Genomic DNA, 21,429 nt, shown 5'->3' with positions numbered 1-21,429 from the left:
ATCAAGACCAAACTGTCAATGTGGAGCCGCTTCAGGCTCCGCCCCCACATGCATTTATTGGCTGTGTTGGTTCTAAGCCCCTCCCCGAACCATCCCATTGGCTTTTGAGGAGAACACCCCACTGTGTGTGTCTGTGTGTGTGTGTAATAGGAGCCAGGCAACAAATATGGTTACACAGATTTTATTGATTATATGGTTCAGGTGATTCTCAGACAAGTCAGACACACCTGGTGGGTGACTGACAGTCAGACAGTTTCTATGTGTAAAAAACAACAAAGACAACAAACATCATTCTGCTTTTAACACCGTGTATAAAAAAGAGTATTTAACTCTGTATATATTTAGTTAAAAACTCAGGAAAAATATGTATATATATATATACACATGTTTTTCCTATATATGTGTATATATATATAAACATATTTTTCCTATATATGTATATATATATATATTTATCCCCCTGAAGGGTTATTTGGGAGTTGTTCCTGATCCGATGTGAGGTCAAAGGTCAGGGATGTCTATGTGTACAGATTGTAAAACACTCCGAGACAAATTAGTAATTTGTGAAATTGGGCTCTACTAATAAACTGAATTGAATTGAATTGAATATATATATATACATATTTTTCCTATATATGTATATCTATATATGTATATATATCTATATATATGTGTATATATATGTATATATATATACACACATATATCGACACAAGGAGTGTGAAGCTGGTCAGTGCTTCTGGTCCAGGTATTAATACTTTAATACTTTAGTACTTTAGTGTCGTTAATAAGCAGATTAATGACCAACAGGCCGGTTATTATTCAGAGTAGATGTCCACACGCACTGAGGAGAACGTTGGGGAACTTGAGAAGAACCTTCAGAAAAAGCCGACAGAGAACCTTGAAGGAACCTCAGAGCCCACGTGGAATGTTAGAGGAACCTTAGAAACCTTGGAAGAGTCTCTGGGGGTCTAAGGGGAACCTTGGAGGAACCCTGGTGGAACTTCCTTGGAACAATAGAGACACTTTAAAAGAACCGAGGGAGATCTTTGGGGAATGTTTGAGGAACCCTGGAGGAACAAAGCCGAGCGTTCTACTCTGGTGAAGCGTGGGAGAAGTTCAGTGAGGAACCTTTAGTGAATGTGGACTCGCAGAACCTCAGGGGGAGGTCCACTAGAGGAGGGTGCTGGTACTGATGAGCTGATGTTAGTATCGTGAACATGACAACGCAGAAGGAACATCTGGTGGTTTATGGCTCCTCCTCTTTCTGCTCCTGAGGCAGCGTGGAGGACAGAGCGTACTCCTCACCGACTCCCTCTGACACCACTGACAGATCCACCGTCTCCTGCTCCTCCTCTTTCTCTTCCTCCTTCTCCTTCTCCTCCTCCCCCACCTTCTCCTCCTCCTCTTTATCTTCCTCCTTCTCCTCCTCTTTCTCCTCCTCCTCCTCCTTCCTCCCCTGCTCGTCCGGAGCCAGCTGGGCGTGGACCTCTGTGAAGGGCACCTCCTCCTCCTGGACCGACTCCTCCCCCTGCAGAGCGGCGTCGGGGGGCTGAGAGCCTGAGCTGCTGCGAGGCTGAAACAGAACCACAGGTCACAGGAAGTAGAACACAGGAACCAGCTGGGAGGACCAGAGAACCTTCAGGGGGTCTCAACTGGTCTGGCCGGGACCACGTCCCCCTGAACGACAAGCCCAGACCCAGGAACATTTCCAACGCCTCAAATGGATTGAATGAAAAGATGTTTCAGTTGGAACCCGAGAGAGAACATCACAGTCCAAACAACCGGTGAGGAACATCGACTAAAGCTGCGATCAACGGGTCCTCGCTCATCGGCGCCAGTAGGGGGCGCTGGCGAGAACGCCGGCCCATCGGATGTACGTTTTACCGTTTGTCACGTAACGCTGATTTTCTTTCGCCAGTAGGTGGTGCTTCGACTATGGAAGAACATCGGCTCGTTGAGGCCTCGGCCGCGACTCAGAACAAGCGCCACAAGTTTGGGCGATTCAAGCAAGTCCAGTTGAGCCACTAGGGGGCGGCAGCATGAAGGAGTGTCCTTGAGGTTGATCAAGGACACTTTGGGTAAATGTGAAGAGGAACTTAGGGGGAACCATACAGGACCCTTGGGGGTATATCTTGATATCATGCAGATTCAAGGATTACCTTCCTGATGCCGAAGGTCAGAGGTGAAACCTTCAGGCTGGAGGTTTTCTTTTTGATCTTCTCTCGTTGTTCCTGAGAAACAATCTTTGTTCCAATCTTCGTCATCTTCTTCTCGATGTTCTGCCTGGAGAACGCCTTCTTCAGACTGTCGACCTGCAGAGAGAGAAACTATTACACCCGTCTGACTGACTGTACGCCCGTCTGTCTGTACGCCTGTCTGTCTGACTGTATGCCCGTCTGTCTACGCCTGTCTGTCTGTACGCCTGTCTGTCTGACTGTATGCCTTTCTGTCTGGCTGTACGCACGTCTCACTGACTGTACCCCTGTCAGACTGACTGTACGCCCATCAGTTTGTACACCTGTCTGTCTGACTGTATGCCCGTCTGTCTGTACGCCTGTCTGTCTGACTGTACACCCGTCTGTCTGTACACCTGTCTGTCTGACTGTATGCCCGTCTGTCTGTACACCTGTCTGTCTGACTGTATGCCCATCTGTCTGTACGCCTGTCTGTCTGACTGTACGCCCGTCTGTCTGTACACCTGTCTGTCTGACTGTATGCCTGTCTGTCTGACTGTACGCCCATCTGTCTGTACGCCTGTCTGTCTGACTGTACGCCTGTCTGTCTGTCTGACTGTACGCCCGTCTGTCTGTACGCCTGTCTGTCTGTCTGACTACGCACGTCTCACTGACTGTACCCCTGTCAGACTGACTGTACGCCCGTCTGTATGCCTGTCTGTCTGACTGTACACCCGTCTGTACGCCTGTCTGGCTGTACGCCCGTCTGTCTGTCTAACTGTATGCCTTTCTGTCTGACTGTCCGCCCGTCTGTGGTTTTTACCTTCTTCAGACTGGATTGTTTCAGTTTCTCGGCTCTGGACTTCTCCATATTCTCCAGATCACGAGGCCACACCTCTTCTTCCTCTAGCTCCGCCTCCAGACCAACGTCCTCGTCAGATGACAGGTCGATGGTGTGAAGCCCCTCCTCCTGGGAGCGGTTGCCATCATTGACGCCGGCCACCGATTCATCCGCTTCTTCCAAAATCTCCTCCCGAGGGAATGGAGGCGGATCCTTGACGTAAACACTGGAGGGGATCTCGTTCTCCTCCTGAAGAAGACAACATGCATTAAGTTAGTGGAACCTAGCATCACCCTCAAGGAGCTTCAGGAGAACCATGTATTCACATAAATCCCAGGGGAACCTGAGAGAACCTTTGGGGGAACCATAGAAGATTATTTGGTGAAGGACGGGACCATTTTAGAGGAACTTTAGGGAAACTGGGGGTTTGAGAAATGTTCAGGGAACAGAAGGGGTACCTAAAGAACCCTCGAGTAAAATGTTAGGGAGCCAGTAGTGGAACCATAAAGAACCCTCTAGTAAAATGTTAGGGAGTCAGTAGTGGAACCTTAAAGAACCTTCTAGTAAAATGTTAGGGAGCCAGTAGTGGAACCTTAAAGAACCCTTTCGTAAAATGTTAGGGAGCCAGTAGTGGAACCTTAAAGAACCCTCTAGTAAAATGTTAGGGAGCCAGTAGTGGAACCTTAAAGAACCCTCTAGTAAAATGTTAGGGAGCCAGTAGTGGAACCTTAAAGAACCCTTTCGTAAAATGTTAGGGAGCCAGTAGTGGAACCTTAAAGAACCCTTGAGTAAAATGTTAGGGAGCCAGTAGTGGAACCTTAAAGAACCCTCTAGTAAAATGTTAGGGAGCCAGTAGTGGAACCTTAAAGAACCCTCTAGTAAAATGTTAGGGAGCCAGTAGTGGAACCTTAAAGAACCCTTTCATAAAATGTTAGGGAGCCAGTAGTGGAACCTTAAAGAACCCTCTAGTAAAATGTTAGGGAGCCAGTAGTGGAACCTTAAAGAACCCTTTAGTAACATTTTAGGGAGCCAGTAGTGGAACCTTAAAGAACCTTCAAGTAAAATGTTAGGGAGCCAGTAGTGGAACCTGAAAGAACCTTCTAGTAAAATGTTAGGGAGCCAGTAGTGGAACCTTAAAGAACCTTTTAGTAAAATGTTAGGGAGCCAGTAGTGGAACCTTAAAGAACCCTCTAGTAAAATGTTAGGGAGCCAGTAGTGGAACCTTAAAGAAACTTTTAGTAAAATGTTAGGGAGCCAGTAGTGGAACCTTAAAGAACCTTTTAGTAAAATGTTAGGGAGCCAGTTGTGGAACCTTAAAGAACCCTCAAGTAAAATGTTAGGGAGCCAGTAGTGGAACCTTAAAGAACCTTTTAGTAAAATGTTAGGGAGCCAGTAGTGGAACCTTAAAGAACCCTCTAGTAAAATGTTAGGGAGCCAGTAGTGGAACCTTAAAGAACCCTCTCGTAAAATGTTAGGGAGCCAGTAGTGGAACCTTAAAGAACCCTTGAGTAAAATGTTAGGGAGCCAGTAGTGGAACCTTAAAGAACCCTCTAGTAAAATGTTAGGGAGCCAGTAGTGGAACCTTAAAGAACCCTCTCGTAAAATGTTAGGGAGCCAGTAGTGGAAACTTAAAGAACCCTCTAGTAAAATGTTAGGGAGCCAGTAGTGGAACCTTAAAGAACCCTCTCGTAAAATGTTAGGGAGCCAGTAGTGGAACCTTACAGAACCTTTTAGTAAAATGTTAGGGAGCCAGTAGTGGAACCTTAAAGAACCCTCTAGTAAAATGTTAGGGAGTCAGTAGTGGAACCTTAAAGAACCTTTTAGTAAAATGTTAGGGAGCCAGTAGTGGAACCTTAAAGAACCTTTTAGTAAAATGTTAGGGAGCCAGTTGTGGAACCTTAAAGAACCCTCTAGTAAAATGTTAGGGAGCCAGTAGTGGAACCTTAAAGAAACCTGGTGGCATCTTGAGGTTAGGATGAGGAACTCTGTTTCCTTGAGAGAATGTCAGCAGAATCTTAGTGGAAACCTATTTGAACATTTGGAGAAGATGGAAAAATGTCAGAGGAACTTTTTCAGGACTGTCCAAATACTTCAGTCTCTATAGTCGTATCCAGTTAGTATTGTTGTTCTGTCTTAAAGTACTTTATACATACTGGATACCACATACTTCAGTCTATATAGTAGTATCCAGTTGGTATTGTTGTTCTGTCTTAAAGTACTTTATACATACTGGATACCACATACTTCAGTCTATATAGTAGTATCCAGTTAGTATTGTTGTTCTGTCTTAAAGTACTTTATACATACTGGATACCACATACTTCAGTCTATATAGTAGTATCCAGTTGGTATTGTTGTTCTGTCTTAAAGTACTTTATACATACTGGATACCACATACTTCAGTCTATATAGTAGTATCCAGTTAGTATTGTTGTTCTGTCTTAAAGTACTTTATACATACTGGATACCACATACTTCAGTCTATATAGTAGTATCCAGTTAGTATTGTTGTTCTGTCTTAAAGTACTTTATACATACTGGATACCACATACTTCAGTCTATATAGTAGTATCCAGTTAGTATTGTTGTTCTGTCTTAAAGTACTTTATACATACTGGATACCACATACTTCAGTCTATATAGTAGTATCCAGTTGGTATTGTTGTTCTGTCTTAAAGTACTTTATACATACTGGATACCACATACTTCAGTCTATATAGTAGTATCCAGTTAGTATTGTTGTTCTGTCTTAAAGTACTTTATACATACTGGATACCACATACTTCAGTCTATATAGTAGTATCCAGTTGGTATTGTTGTTCTGTCTTAAAGTACTTTATACATACTGGATACCACATACTTCAGTCTATATAGTAGTATCCAGTTAGTATTGTTGTTCTGTCTTAAAGTACTTTATACATACTGGATACCACATACTTCAGTCTATATAGTAGTATCCAGTTAGTATTGTTGTTCTGTCTTAAAGTACTTTATACATACTGGATACCACATACTTCAGTCTATATAGTAGTATCCAGTTAGTATTGTTGTTCTGTCTTAAAGTACTTTATACATACTGGATACCACATACTTCAGTCTATATAGTCGTATCCAGTTAGTATTGTTGTTCTGTCTTAAAGTACTTTATACATACTGGATACCACATACTTCAGTCTATATAGTGTACTTTAAGACAGAACAATACTCCCAACATGACGCAGAGCTGAAGGCTTCCAGAGAGTGAAGGGTTAACCAGTTGACAGAGGCCACGCCTCCTGAGCCCACTCACAGTGCAGTGAGGAATGCTGGGTATTTAGGGAGGAATGTTCAGTGTGTGAACACAGTCCTGACCACAGGACCAGGACACGAGCTGGACTGGTCCTCATTACCTCGAGTCACCTGTAGAGACACCTGGTGTCATGACCTCTCTGCAGCCCACTTCCTGCTGCAGCCCACTTCCTGTTGCAGCCCACGACCAAATAAGGGCACAGACTGCACATGAACATCAGACAAAGAGAGAGCTGGGGAACCTGAGTGTCTATAGAGAACCTGCCTGTCTGTAGAGAACCTGCCTGTCTGTAGAGAACCTGACTAGAGAACCTGCCTGTCTGTAGAGAACCTGCCTGTCTGTAGAGAACCTGACTGTCTGTAGAGAACCTGACTCGAGAACCTGCCTGTCTGTAGAGAACCTGCCTGTCTGTAGAGAACCTGACTGTCTGTAGAGAACCTGACTAGAGAACCTGCCTGTCTGTAGAGAACCTGCTTGTCTGTAGAGAACCTGACTGTCTGTAGAGAACCTGACTAGAGAACCTGCCTGTCTGTAGAGAACCTGACTGTAGAGAACCTGACTAGAGAACCTGCCTGTCTGTAGAGAACCTGCCTGTCTGTAGAGAACCTGACTGTCTGTAGAGAACCTGACTAGAGAACCTGCCTGTCTGTAGAGAACCTGACTAGAGAACCTACCTGTCTGTAGAGAACCTGCCTGTCTGTAGAGAACCTGACTGTCTGTAGAGAACCTGACTAGAGAACCTGCCTGTCTGTAGAGAACCTGACTAGAGAACCTGACTGTCTGTAGAGAACCTGACTAGAGAACCTACCTGTCTGTAGAGAACCTGCCTGTCTGTAGAGAACCTGACTGTCTGTAGAGCACCTGACTAGAGAACCTGCCTGTCTGTAGAGAACCTGCCTGTCTGTAGAGAACCTGACTGTCTGTAGAGAACCTGACTAGAGAACCTGCCTGTCTGTAGAGAACCTGCCTGTCTGTAGAGAACCTGCTTGTCTGTAGAGAACCTGACTGTCTGTAGAGAACCTGACTAGAGAACCTGCCTGTCTATAGAGAAGCTGCCTGTCTGTAGAGAACCTGACTAGAGAACCTGCCTGTCTGTAGAGAACCTGACTGTCTGTAGAGAACCTGACTAGAGAACCTGCCTGTCTGTAGAGAACCTGACTAGAGAACCTGCCTGTCTGTAGAGAACCTGCCTGTCTGTAGAGAACCTGACTAGAGAACCTGCCTGTCTGTAGAGAACCTGACTAGAGAACCTGCCTGTCTGTAGAGAACCTGCCTGTCTGTAGAGAACCTGACTAGAGAACCTTCCTGTCTGTAGAGAAGCTGCCTGTCTGTAGAGAACCTGACTAGAGAACCTGCCTGTCTGTAGAGAACCTGACTGTCTGTAGAGAACCTGACTAGAGAACCTGCCTGTCTGTAGAGAAGCTGCCTGTCTGTAGAGAACCTGACTATAGAACCTGCCTGTCTGTAGAGAACCTGCCTGTCTGTAGAGAACCTGACTAGAGAACCTGCCTGTCTGTAGAGAAGCTGCCTGTCTGTAGAGAACCTGACTAGAGAACCTGCCTGTCTGTAGAGAACCTGCCTGTCTGTAGAGAACCTGACTAGAGAACCTGCCTGTCTGTAGAGAACCTGCCTGTCTGTAGAGAACCTGACTAGAGAACCTGCCTGTCTGTAGAGAACCTGACTAGAGAACCTGCCTGTCTGTAGAGAACCTGACTAGAGAACCTGCCTGTCTGTAGAGAAGCTGCCTGTCTGTAGAGAACCTGCCTGTCTGTAGAGAACCTGCCTGTCTGTAGAGAACCTGACTAGAGAACCTGCCTGTCTGTAGAGAAGCTGCCTGTCTGTAGAGAACCTGCCTGTCTGTTGGTAACTTTTCTGTCAGTCTTTGGAGAACCTCAGAGTCGGTGGAGAACCTCAGAGCAGGTCTGAGCCGTCATCACTCTAACCTGGAAGATGAGAACCTTGAAGTTGTTCCTGCTGACCAGGTGAGCGTGGTTGGCCTCCAGCTTCTTCACCTGGACGCCCTGACGCTCCATCTTATCACGGACCTTCAGGAGCAGAGCAGTGGGTTCCTGTTAGTGTGTGTGTCCACACACAGGTGTGTGTGTCCACACACAGGTGTGTTCCTGTTAGTGTGTGTGTCCACACACAGGTGTGTTCCTGTTAGTGTGTGTGTCCACACACAGGTGTGTTCCTGTGTGTGTCCACACACAGGTGTGTTCCTGTTAGTGTCCACACACAGGTGTGTTCCTGTTAGTGTGTGTGTCCACACACAGGTGTGTTCCTGTTAGTGTGTGTGTCCACACACAGGTGTGTTCCTGTTAGTGTCCACACACAGGTGTGTTCCTGTTAGTGTGTGTGTCCACACACAGGTGTGTTCCTGTTAGTGTGTGTGTCCACACACAGGTGTGTTCCTGTTAGTGTCCACACACAGGTGTGTTCCTGTTAGTCTGTGTGTCCACACACAGGTGTGTTCCTGTTAGTGTGTGTGTCCACACACAGGTGTGTTCCTGTTAGTGTGTGTGTCCACACACAGGTGTGTTCCTGTTAGTGTGTGTGTCCACACAGGTGTGTTCCTGTTAGTATGTGTGTCCACACACAGGTGTGTTCCTGTTGGTGTGTGTCCACACACAGGTGTGTTCCTGTTAGTGTGTGTGTCCACACACAGGTGTGTTCCTGTTAGTGTGTGTGTCCACACACAGGTGTGTTCCTGTTAGTGTGTGTCCACACACAGGTGTGTTCCTGTTAGTGTGTGTGTCCACACACAGGTGTGTTCCTGTTAGTGTGTGTGTCCACACACAGGTGTGTGTGTCCACACACAGGTGTGTTCCTGTTAGTGTGTGTGTCCACACACAGGTGTGTTCCTGTTGGTGTGTGTGTCCACACACAGGTGTGTTCCTGTTAGTGTGTGTGTCCACACACAGGTGTGTTCCTGTTGGTGTCCACACACAGGTGTGTTCCTGTTAGTGTGTGTGTCCACACACAGGTGTGTTCCTGTTGGTGTGTGTGTCCACACACAGGTGTGTTCCTGTTAGTGTGTGTGTCCACACACAGGTGTGTTCCTGTTGTGTGTGTCCACACAGGTGTGTTCCTGTTGTGTGTGTCCACACAGGTGTGTTCCTGTTGGTGTCCACACACAGGTGTGTTCCTGTTAGTGTGTGTGTCCACACACAGGTGTGTTCCTGTTGGTGTGTGTTCCTGTTGGTGTGTGTGTCCACACACAGGTGTGTTCCTGTTGGTGTGTGTGTCCACACACAGGTGTGTTCCTGTTGGTGTGTGTTCCTGTTGGTGTGTGTTCCTGTTGGTGTGTGTTCCTGTTGGTGTGTTCCTGTTGGTGTGTGTTCCTGTTGGTGTGTGTTCCTGTTGGTGTGTGTTCCTGTTGGTGTGTGTTCCTGTTGGTGTGTGTTCCTGTTGGTGTGTGTTCCTGTTGGTGTGTGTGTTCCTGTTGGTGTGTGTTCCTGTTGGTGTGTTCCTGTTGTGTGTTCCTGTTGGTGTGTGTTCCTGTTGGTGTGTGTTCCTGTTGGTGTGTGTTCCTGTTGTGTGTGTTCCTGTTGGTGTGTGTGTTCCTGTTGGTGTGTGTTCCTGTTGGTGTGTGTTCCTGTTGGTGTGTGTGTTCCTGTTGGTGTGTGTTCCTGTTGGTGTGTGTTCCTGTTGGTGTGTGTTCCTGTTGTGTGTGTTCCTGTTGGTGTGTGTTCCTGTTGGTGTGTGTGTTCCTGTTGTGTGTGTTCCTGTTGGTGTGTGTTCCTGTTGGTGTGTGTTCCTGTTGGTGTGTGTTCCTGTTGGTGTGTGTTCCTGTTGTGTGTGTTCCTGTTGGTGTGTGTTCCTGTTGTGTGTGTTCCTGTTGGTGTGTGTTCCTGTTGGTGTGTGTTCCTGTTGGTGTGTGTTCCTGTTGGTGTGTGTTCCTGTTGTGTGTGTGTGTGTGTTCCTGTTGGTGTGTGTTCCTGTTGGTGTGTGTTCCTGTTGGTGTGTGTTCCTGTTGTGTGTGTTCCTGTTGGTGTGTTCCTGTTGGTGTGTGTTCCTGTTGGTGTGTGTTCCTGTGTGTGTGTTCCTGTTGGTGTGTGTTCCTGTTGGTGTGTGTTCCTGTTGTGTGTGTTCCTGTTGGTGTGTGTTCCTGTTGGTGTGTGTTCCTGTTGGTGTGTGTTCCTGTTGGTGTGTGTTCCTGTTGTGTGTGTTCCTGTTGGTGTGTGTGTTCCTGTTGGTGTGTGTTCCTGTTGGTGTGTGTTCCTGTTGGTGTGTGTTCCTGTTGGTGTGTGTTCCTGTTGGTGTGTGTTCCTGTTGTGTGTGTTCCTGTTGGTGTGTGTTCCTGTTGTGTGTGTTCCTGTTGGTGTGTTCCTGTTGGTGTGTGTTCCTGTTGGTGTGTTCCTGTTGGTGTGTGTTCCTGTTGTGTGTGTTCCTGTTGGTGTGTTCCTGTTGGTGTGTGTTCCTGTTGGTGTGTGTTCCTGTTGTGTGTGTTCCTGTTGGTGTGTGTTCCTGTTGGTGTGTGTTCCTGTTGGTGTGTGTTCCTGTTGTGTTCCTGTTGTGTTCCTGTTGTGTTCCTGTTGTGTTCCTGTTGTGTTCCTCTTGGTGTGTGTTCCTGTTGGTGTGTGTGTTCCTGTTGGTGTGTGTTCCTGTTGTGTGTGTTCCTGTTGGTGTGTGTTCCTGTTGGTGTGTGTTCCTGTTGGTGTGTGTTCCTGTTGGTGTGTGTTCCTGTTGGTGTGTGTTCCTGTTGGTGTGTGTGTTCCTGTTGGTGTGTGTTCCTGTTGGTGTGTGTGTTCCTGTTGGTGTGTGTTCCTGTTGGTGTGTGTTCCTGTTGTGTTCCTGACCTCCTTCATGGTGACGGACAGCTTGCGGCTCTTGTCCAGCAGCTTGCTGACGGTGTTGGAGGTGTGGCTGTGGCTCTTGGACAGTTTGGTCATGTCCGCCTGGATCCCTCTGACCACGCCTTCCATCTCCACCTGATGCACCTGGAACACGCTTAGAACATTCAGGACTCACCTGGAGAGCTCATGCTAACTCGTGCTAGCTCGTATTAGGTCATGTTAGGTCTTGCTAGCTCATGCTAGCTGATGCTAGCTCTGTGTGTGTCCACTAAACCAGCAAAGCGCTTCATGTTGTTCAGTCACAAAGAAGTGATTCACCCCTTAAACCTGCTTCATTCTGCTATTGACTGCATGCTAACTGCCCCCCTCTCTTACCTCCCCCCTCTCATAACTCCCCCCTCTCTTACCTTCCCCCTCTCATAACTGCCCCCCTCTCATAACTCCCCCCTCTCTTACCTCCCCCCTCTCATAACTCCCCTCTCATAACTGCCCCTCTCATAACTCCCTCTCATAACTCCCCCTCATAACTGCCCCTCTCATAACTCCCCCTCATAACTGCCCCTCTCATAACTCCCTCTCATAACTGCCCTCTCATAACTCCCCTCTCATAACTCCCTCTCATAACTCCCCTCTCATAACTCCCTCATAACTGCCCCTCTCATAACTCCCCTCATAACTCCCTCTCATAACTCCCTCTCATAACTCCCCTCTCATAACTCCCTCTCATAACTCCCCTCATAACTGCCCCTCTCATAACTCCCCTCTCATAACTCCCTCTCATAACTCCCCTCATAACTGCCCCTCTCATAACTGCCCCTCTCATAACTCCCCTCTCATAACTCCCCTCTCATAACTCCCTCTCATAACTCCCCCTCATAACTGCCCCTCTCATAACTCCCCTCATAACTGCCCCTCTCATAACTCCTCTCATAACTCCCTCTCATAACTCCCCCTCATAACTGCCCCTCTCATAACTCCCCCTCATAACTGCCCCCTCTCATAACTCCCCTCTCATAACTCCCTCTCATAACTCCCCTCATAACTGCCCGCCTCTCATAACTCCCCTCTCATAACTCCCCCCTCATAACTGCCCCTCTCATAACTCCCCTCTCATAACTGCCCCTCTCATAACTCCCCCATCATAACTGCCCCTCTCATAACTCCCCTCTCATAACTCCCCTCATAACTGCCCCTCTCATAACTCCCCTCTCATAACTGCCCCTCTCATAACTCCCTCTCATAACTCCCCCATCATAACTGCCCACCTCTCATAACTCCCCTCTCATAACTCCCCCATCATAACTCCCCTCTCATAACTGCCCCTCTCATAACTCCCCCATCATAACTGCCCTCTCATAACTCCCCTCTCATAACTGCCCCTCTCATAACTCCCTCTCATAACTGCCCCTCTCATAACTCCCCCATCATAACTGCCCCTCTCATAACTGGCCCCTCTCATAACTGCCCTCTCATAACTCCCCCATCATAACTGCCCCTCTCATAACTCCCCTCTCATAACTCCCCCATCATAACTCCCCTCTCATAACTGCCCCTCTCATAACTCCCCCATCATAACTGCCCCCTCTCATAACTCCCCCCTCTCATAACTCCCCCCCTCTTTATACTTTATACTTCTCTGTGAAACGTTCCTGACTGACCAAAGTCAGGAGTTGTATACCCTCCCTGGGTACAACTTATATTGCAAAAATCGCGCTAACATTAAACAAGGTGGCGTGGCAGTATATGTTGCTGAGAAATACATCTCCAAGGATAGAGTTGACATTGGTGTGAATATCGAGGGAGAGTTTGAGTCCATTTTTGTCGAAGTCCAATTAAACCACAAGCAAAAGCCATGTCTTGTTGGCGAGATATACCGAGTCCCACTAATCAGTCTCAATCTATTGAGCGATACGATACTATACTGTCGCAGATCCAGGACAACAACTTTGTTAACGTTGTGATCGGGACGGATCAAAACTTCGATCTTTTGAAAGTTGATTCCCATCAACAAACTTCGACATTACTGGACTCCTTTTTCGCTTGTGGTATTATGCCTACGATTACAATTCCCACAAGAATAACTAAATCTAGTTCCACTCTCATCGACAACATTGATGTTAACCAGGAGAACATCTGCAACTTGATCTCCTTTGTTATTTGTTCTGATATTTCAGACCATTTGCCGTGTCTAACGCTTATGGGGGAACGAAATAAGGTTAATGAAAAAAAGCAGCCTCTCGTTATCACATCGCGATCTGTCACTGATCAAACGCTGCAAGATATTAATCATTCTCTGTCCAATGTTGACTGGTCTGACCTACAGAACATGACCGTAGACGAAGCAAGTAACGCAGTCACTCGGTCATTTATAAGCATACTGGATCATCACGCCCCTACGAGAACTGTTCGTATTTCTCGCAAGCATGTTATGAGAGAACCCTGGATGACGGTGGGTCTGATGAACTCGATACGCAGGCGTGATCGTCTGTTCAAACTCCAGCTGGGGAAACCAGACAGTCATCCTGCGCGGGCAAAATTTCTCACCGATAGAAATATATTAAACAAAGCCAAACGAGACGCAAAACAATTGTACTACTCTAACCTCCTCAATGAATATAAGTACGACTCAAGGAAGACTTGGCGAGTGATTAACTCAATCATTAACAAATCCAACGACAAGTCTCGTATCTCGGATGTATTTTATGTCAATGGCAAAAAGGAAGTTGACCCGAAAAAGATTGCAGATGGGTTCTGTGAATATTTCGCTATCATAGGTGTGAAATATGCAGACCAGATTGGATGCTCTGATCACTCATTTGCTGAGTATCTTGGTCAATCATCCACAATTCAATCGATGTTTCTTAATCCTGTCGACCCGGATGAAATTTCTAAAATAATAAACAGCTTTAAGCCAAAGAAAAGCGCCGGTCACGACGGTATCAGCATGAATCTAGTCAAACAACTTGGTCAATCGTTGGCCACTCCATTGTCACATCTTGTAAACAAATCATTATCGGAGGGAGTTTTTCCTGATGATATGAAGATCGCTGAAGTGATCCCCATTTACAAAGCCAAAGAAAAGCTTTACTTTACTAACTATCGTCCAATATCTCTGTTGCCAAGCTTTTCCAAAATTTTGGAAAAGGTCGTTCATAAACGACTACAGCTTTGTTGCAAAGCATAACTTGCTATACGAAAGCCAATACGGCTTTCGACCAAAGCACTCGACTGAGAACGCGGTCACTGAGTTTCTGTTTGACACCTACACTGCACTTGAACACGGAGAGAACACTCTGGCATTATTCCTAGACCTTTCTAAAGCTTTTGACACGATCGATCACTCAATACTTTTAAAAAAACTGAGCCATTATGGTGTTAGAGGTACGGCACGCGAGTGGTTTCAAAGTTATCTTCGTGGTCGAAAACAATATGTGAAATACAAGGGGTTCAAATCAAAATCATATGATATAACTTGTGGAGTACCACAGGGTTCTGTATTGGGACCCCTGCTATTTATATTGTATATAAATGACCTTCCAAAAGTCTTAAAACGTGTTAAAAGCATCCTCTTTGCTGACGACACAACTATCTATATTTCATCGAAGGACCACCATAACTTATATCAAACTGCAAATGAAGAGCTAAAAATCGTATCGGATTGGTTCAAAGCGAAAAAAGTTATCTCTAAATGCACAGAAAACTAATTATATGCTCATAAATAAATCAAATCATCCCCGAGATCAAGATTTTAGGCTTGAGATTGACGGGGCAAATGTCTCAAAAGTCCAGTGCACCAAGTTCCTTGGTGTCTATATTGACGACAATCTGCGCTGGCATCAACATATTGACAGCTGTCGGAAGCGCATACGAAGCGGCACATTTGCCCTGCGCTCCGCAAAAAATATACTCTCAACAGAAAATGTGCGTTTGTTGTACCACAGCCGTGTCCATCCGCACCTCTTGTATTGCAATCTGCTCTGGGGATCCGCAGCTAAAACTCAGGTCAAATGTCTCGAGATTTTACAAAAAAGGGCTGTGCGGATCATCTGCAACGTGAAGTACAACGAACACACTGAGCCGCTTTTTAAGAGATTGGGCATTCTGAGATTTACAGATCTACATTTGTGTCAAACAGGAATTTTTATGTACAGATTTATGAATAATAATCTGCCACATAATCTGTTACGTATGTTCACAAGGAACACACATGTCTACGACCACAACACGCGGCTGCGTGGTGGCATTCATATAAATAAACATACAGTGGACATTGTATTTAAAAGCTTCATCTGTCGAGGTCCAAAGCTCTGGAGACAAATTCCGGACGAGGTCAAATCGGCATCCAGCACCAAGGCATTTGGTTCTCGCCTTAAACGCCATCTCACTTCTTTGGACGGTCCTCCATTCGTACATTTTTTTCTGTTGTTAATGTCTGCCAGTATGTACACGTTATGTATGTACTTATGGAAAAATAAATTACTTACTTACTCTCATAACTCCCCCCCTCTCATAACTGCCCCCCTCTCATAACTCCCCCCTCTCTTAACTCCCCTCTTAACTGCCCTCTTAACCACTCCTCTTAGCTGCCCCTCCTCTCTTAAGTGCCCCTCTCTTAACCACTCCTCTCTTAGCTGCCCCCCCCCTCCTCTCTTAAGTGCCCCCCCTCTCTTAACCACTCCTCTCTTAGCTGCCCTCCTCTCTTAAATGCCCCTCTCTTAACCACTCCTCTCTTAACTGCCCCCCTCTCTTAACCACTCCTCTCTTAGCTGCCCCCCCTCTCTTAACTCCCCTAACTCTTAACTGTCTTTGTAGTGTGTTTGCTACCTGCTAGCATGGACGTGCTAATACTCGTGAATGATGAGCTAACGTACTATGCTAACGTTAGCTCCATTGAGTATGACAGCATCAGTATTATCCTACGTTCATCGAGCTCCAAACCCACGAACACTGCCTGAAGGAACAACAGGAAGCAGCTGGTGCTGCAGACCAGAAACACAGCGACACGTCAACAAACAGGGTTCTAAAGGATTCTCTGTGAGCCAAGAGAACCACGAGGGGAAGTCACAGAGAAACATCTGGAAAGCAGCTTAAAAAGATTAGAGAGAGAACCTTAAAGAGGTCGGAGAACCTTAAAGAGGTCAGAGAGAACCTTAAAGAGGTCAGAGAGAACCGTAAAGAGGTCAGAGAACCTTAAAGAGGTCAGAGAGAACGTAAAGAGGTCAGAGAACCTTAAAGAGGTCAGAGAGAACCGTAAAGAGGTCACAGAGAACCTTAAAGAGGTCAGAGAGAATCTTAAAGAGGTCAGAGAGAACCTTAAAGAGGTCAGAGAACCTTAAATAGGTCAGAGAGAACCTTAAAGAGGTCAGAGAGAATCTTAAAGAGGTCAGAGAACCTTAAAGAGGTCAGAGAGAACCGTAAAGAGGTCAGAGAGAATCTTAAAGAGGTCAGAGAGAACCTTAAAGAGGTCAGAGAACCTTAAATAGGTCAGAGAGAACCTTAAAGAGGTCAGAGAGAACCGTAAAGAGGTCAGAGAACCTTAAAGAGGTCAGAGAGAACCGTAAAGAGGTCAGAGAGAACCTTAAAGAGGCCAGAGAACCGTAAAGAGGTCAGAGAACCTTAAAGAGGTCAGAGAGAACCGTAAAGAGGTCAGAGAGCATTAAAGAGGTCAGAAAGAACCGTAAAGAGGTCAGAGAACCTTAAAGAGGTCAGAGAGAACCGTAAAGTGGTCAGAGAGAACCTCAAAGAGGTCAGAGAACCTTAAATAGGTCAGGGAGAACGTTAAAGAGGTCAGAGAGAACCTTAAAGAGGTCAGGGAGAACCTTAAAGAGGTCAGAGAGAACCTTAAATAGGTCAGATAACCTTAAATAGGTCAGAGAGAACCTTAAAGAGGTCAGAGAACTGTAAAGAGGTCAGAGAGAACCTTAAAGAGGTCAGAGAACCTTAAATAGGTCAGAGAGAACCTTAAAGAGGTCAGAGAACCTTAAAGAGGTCAGAGAACCATAAAGAGGTCAGAGAACCTTAAAGAGGTCAGAGAACCTTACAGAGGTCAGAGAGAACCGTAAAGAGGTCAGGGAGAACCTTAAAGAGGTCAGAGAGAACCTCAAAGAGGTCAGAGAACCTTAAAGAGGTCAGAGAGAACCTTAAAGAGGTCAGAAAACCTTAAATAGGTCAGAGAGAACCTTAAAGAGGTCAGGGAGAACCTTAAAGAGGTCAGAGATAACCTTAAATAGGTCAGAGAACCTTAAAGAGGTCAGAGAACTGTAAAGAGGTCAGAGAGAAGCTTAAAGAGGTCAGAGAACCTTAAAGAGGTCAGAGAGAAGCTTAAAGAGGTCAGAGAACCTTAAATAGGTCTGAGAGAACCTTAAAGAGGTCAGGGAGAACCTTAAAGAGGTCAGAGAGAACCTTAAATAGGTCAGAGAGAACCTTAAAGAGGTCAGAGAACCTTAAAGAGGTCAGATAACCTTAAATAGGTCAGAGAGAATCTTAAAGAGGTCAGAGAACCGTAAAGAGGTCAGGGAGAACCTTAAAGAGGTCAGAGAGAACCTTAAAGAGGTCAGAGAACCTTAAAGAGGTCAGGGAGAACCTTAAAGAGGTCAGAGAGAACCTTAAAGAGGTCAGAGAACATTAAAGAGGTCAGAGAACCTTAAAGAGGTCAGAGAACCTTAGTTCCTGAAGTTCCTGTGGAATCAACCGTTTCCTTATTTCCTTATTTCTGGATTGTTTTCAAAACTGAAGGTTTGTAAGTTAGTTCTGGTTCTGCAACAAATTTAGTACTGGAGTCTGTACTGGTGTCTGTACTGGTGTCTGTACTGGAGTATGTACTGGAGTCTGTACTGGTGTCTGTACTGGTGTCTGTACTGGTCTCTGTACTGGAGTCTGTACTGGTGTCTGTACTGGAGTCTGTACTGGTGTATGTACTGGAGTCTGGACTGGTGTCTGTACTGGTGTCTGTACTGGTGTCTGTACTGGAGTCTGTACTGGTGTCTGTACTGGAGTCTGTACTGGAGTCTGTACTGGTGTCTGTACTGGAGTCTTTACTGGTGTCTGTACTGGAGTCTGTACTGGTGTATGTACTGGAGTCTGTACTGGAGTCTGTACTGGAGTCTGTACTGGTGTCTGTACTGGTGTATGTACTGGAGTATGTACTGGAGTCTGTACTGGTGTATGTACTGGAGTCTGTACTGGTGTCTGTACTGGAGTCTGTACTGGTGTCTGTACTGGAGTCTTTACTGGTGTCTGTACTGGAGTATGTACTGGTGTATGTACTGGAGTCTGTACTGGTGTCTGTACTGGAGTCTTTACTGGTGTCTGTACTGGAGTCTGTACTGGAGTCTGGACTGGAGTCTGTACTGGTGTCTGTACTGGTGTCTGTACTGGTGGGCTACTGGAGTCTGTACTGGTGTCTGGACTGGAGTCTAGATTGGAGTCTGTACTGGAGTCTGGACTGGAGTCTGGACTGGAGTCTGTACTGGTGTCTGTACTGGAGTCTGGACTGGAGTCTGTACTGGAGTCTGTACTGGAGTCTGTACTGGTGTCTGTACTGGAGTCTGAACTGGAGTCGGACTGGAGTATGTACTGGAGTCTGTACTGAAGTCTGTACTGGTGTCTGTACTGGAGTCTGTACTGGAGTCTGGACTGGTGTCTGTACTGGAGTCTGGACTGGAGTATGTACTGGAGTCTGGACTGGAGTCTGGACTGGAGTCTGGACTGGAGTCTGGACTGGAGTATGTACTGGTGTCTGGACTGGTGTCTGTACTGGAGTCTGGACTGGAGTATGTACTGGAGTCTGGACTGGAGTCTGGACTGGTGTCTGTACTGGAGTCTGGACTGGAGTCTGTACTGGTGTCTGTACTGGAGTCTGTACTGGAGTCTGGACTGGAGTCTGTACTGGAGTCTGTACTGGAGTCTGGACTGGAGCCTGGACTGGAGTCTGTACTGGTGTCTGTACTGGAGTCTGTACTGGTGTCTGTACTGGAGTCTGTACTGGAGTCTGTACTGGAGTTTGGATTGGAGTCTGTACTGGAGTCTGTACTGGTGTCTGTACTGGAGTCTGGACTGGAGTCTGTACTGGAGTCTGGACTGGAGTCTGTACTGGAGTCTGTACTGGAGTCTGGACTGGTGTCTGTACTGGAGTCTGGACTGGAGTCTGGACTGGAGTCTGGACTGGAGTCTGGACTGGAGTCTGGACTGGAGTCTGTACTGGAGTCTGGACTGGAGTCTGGACTGGAGTCTGTACTGGAGTCTGTACTGGAGTCTGTACTGGTGTCTGGACTGGAGTATGTACTGGAGTCTGGACTGGAGTATGTACTGGAGTCTGGACTGGAGTCTGGACTGGAGTCTGGACTGGAGTCTGGACTGGAGTATGTACTGGTGTCTGGACTGGTGTCTGTACTGGAGTCTGGACTGGAGTATGTACTGGAGTCTGGACTGGAGTCTGGACTGGTGTCTGTACTGGAGTCTGGACTGGAGTCTGTACTGGTGTCTGTACTGGAGTCTGTACTGGAGTCTGGACTGGAGTCTGTACTGCAGTCTGTACTGGAGTCTGGACTGGAGCCTGGACTGGAGTCTGTACTGGTGTCTGTACTGGAGTCTGTACTGGTGTCTGTACTGGAGTCTGTACTGGAGTCTGTACTGGAGTCTGGACTGGAGTCTGTACTGGAGTCTGTACTGAGTCTGACTGAGTCTGTACTGGAGTCTGTACTGAGTCTGTACTGGAGTCTGGACTGGAGTCTGTACTGGAGTCTGGACTGGAGTCTGGACTGGAGTCTGTACTGGAGTCTGTACTGGAGTCTGTACTGGTGTCTGGACTGGAGTATGTACTGGAGTCTGGACTGGAGTCTGGACTTGACTGGAGTCTGGACTGCACTAAGGCGTGGCTCACCTCCATCTTGTTCTGGTTGTCCTGCACGGCGTCCAGCATGTGGACCAGCTTGTCCAGCAGCGTGAGGACTGTGATGGCGTTGACGGGACCCGGGCTCGTGGCCTCGGGGTCACGGCACAGAGACACCTGGTCCTCCTCCCGCTGGTCCTGCAGGTCCTGCTGGTCGTGGTTCTGAGGGGGTACCAGGAGGTCCTGGCTTTGTTGGGTCTCAGTGGTCACCATGACGACTCTGTCCGAACCCAGAGAGACGAGTCTAAAGCTCAGAAGGTCCACCAAGTCGTGTTGCTGCAGGAAGCACTGAGCTCCACCTCTCTCTCTGTGTGTGTGTGTGTGTGTGTGTGTGTGTGTGTGTGTGTGTGTGTGTGCTGCGCTCTGATTGGTTGGCTCAGAGGAAAACTTTCCAACTGTGGAAGCGTCCACACCTTTAACTCCTTCCCTCCCACACAGAGTCAAACTGTTTGTCTCGGGTATAAACACAAACCCACTGATTCCAACAAGTCCACAACATACCTTACAGCGACTACATCTATTGACACTTCTGAAAGGAACTTTGAAACCAAAAAAACAATAAAGAAAAAAGAAAAAAGTACAACATTATCTTTTTAACATAACATCTTAAAATAAATTGACAAAAACAAACATAAATATAATTAGTCGATGAATAGATGTGATCCAAGTTGATATGTGGAAGGGTTAAATCTCTCTCTGCAGAGTTCAGCCTGAAGCTCAATGTCTCTCCACCCAGAAGGGGGCGGGGACTGTTGCCATGGCCACGGGGCAGGTCTGTATTTGTTTGTGTGCGTGTGTGTGTGTGGTGGGGGGGGGGGGGGGGGGCTACTTCCTTTAACTGTACTGATGGAATGTACGAATTCAACAGATGTTGAACTCCTGAAGAAACTTCTACTGTGTTAGTATTATTATATTATAATATTAATAGTATAGTATTAGTTTAGTATAATATTAATAGTTTAGTATTAGTATAGTATTAGTTAAGAACTAGTTAAGTATTAGTTAAGCATAATATTAATAGTTAAATATTTATAGTATTAGTATAGTATTAGTTAATAATTAGTTAAGTATTAGTTAGTATAGTATTAGTTAATAATTAGTTAAGTATTAGTTTAGTATAATATTAATAGTTTAATATTAATAGTATTAGTTAGTATAGTATTAGTTAGTATAGTATTCGTTAGTATAGTATTAGTTAGTATAGTATTAGTTAGTATAGTATTAGTACTGTAGTTTATACTCGCAGGTTCAATGTCAGCATAAAGAACTTTAATGTCAACCAAGTTTTTTATTTAGTTTTTTACTTTGTGTATATCATCAGTTTTGTACTCTTTTAATTAATTTGTTGTGCTTTATTTGGTTTTATATGAGATTTTATAGATTTTTGTTTTTAAAAGTAATTATCTGGTTTTGTTTTTCTGCTGTAATATTCGTAT

At 46.0% G+C, this 21,429-nt stretch overlaps 1 protein-coding gene across 1 annotated transcript; it reads right to left on the bottom strand.

Moving 5' to 3' along the window:
* Positions 1 to 165: 165 nt before the first annotated feature.
* cavin2b (caveolae associated protein 2b) lies at positions 166 to 20,287 on the bottom strand. Its single transcript, XM_056431405.1, has 6 exons — positions 19,985 to 20,287; positions 11,107 to 11,247; positions 8,251 to 8,352; positions 3,001 to 3,267; positions 2,163 to 2,315; positions 166 to 1,576 (listed from the first exon to the last, which is right to left on the bottom strand). Exons 1-6 carry the CDS (start codon positions 20,204 to 20,206, stop codon positions 1,250 to 1,252), a joined length of 1,212 nt encoding a protein of 403 aa, XP_056287380.1. The 5' UTR covers positions 20,207 to 20,287; the 3' UTR covers positions 166 to 1,249.
* Positions 20,288 to 21,429: the final 1,142 nt, after the last annotated feature.

This window comes from Pseudoliparis swirei, chromosome 14, assembly GCF_029220125.1.
Source record: "Pseudoliparis swirei isolate HS2019 ecotype Mariana Trench chromosome 14, NWPU_hadal_v1, whole genome shotgun sequence".
Lineage (NCBI taxonomy): Eukaryota > Metazoa > Chordata > Actinopteri > Perciformes > Liparidae > Pseudoliparis > Pseudoliparis swirei.
This window is presented reverse-complemented; position numbering and strand designations above follow the sequence as displayed.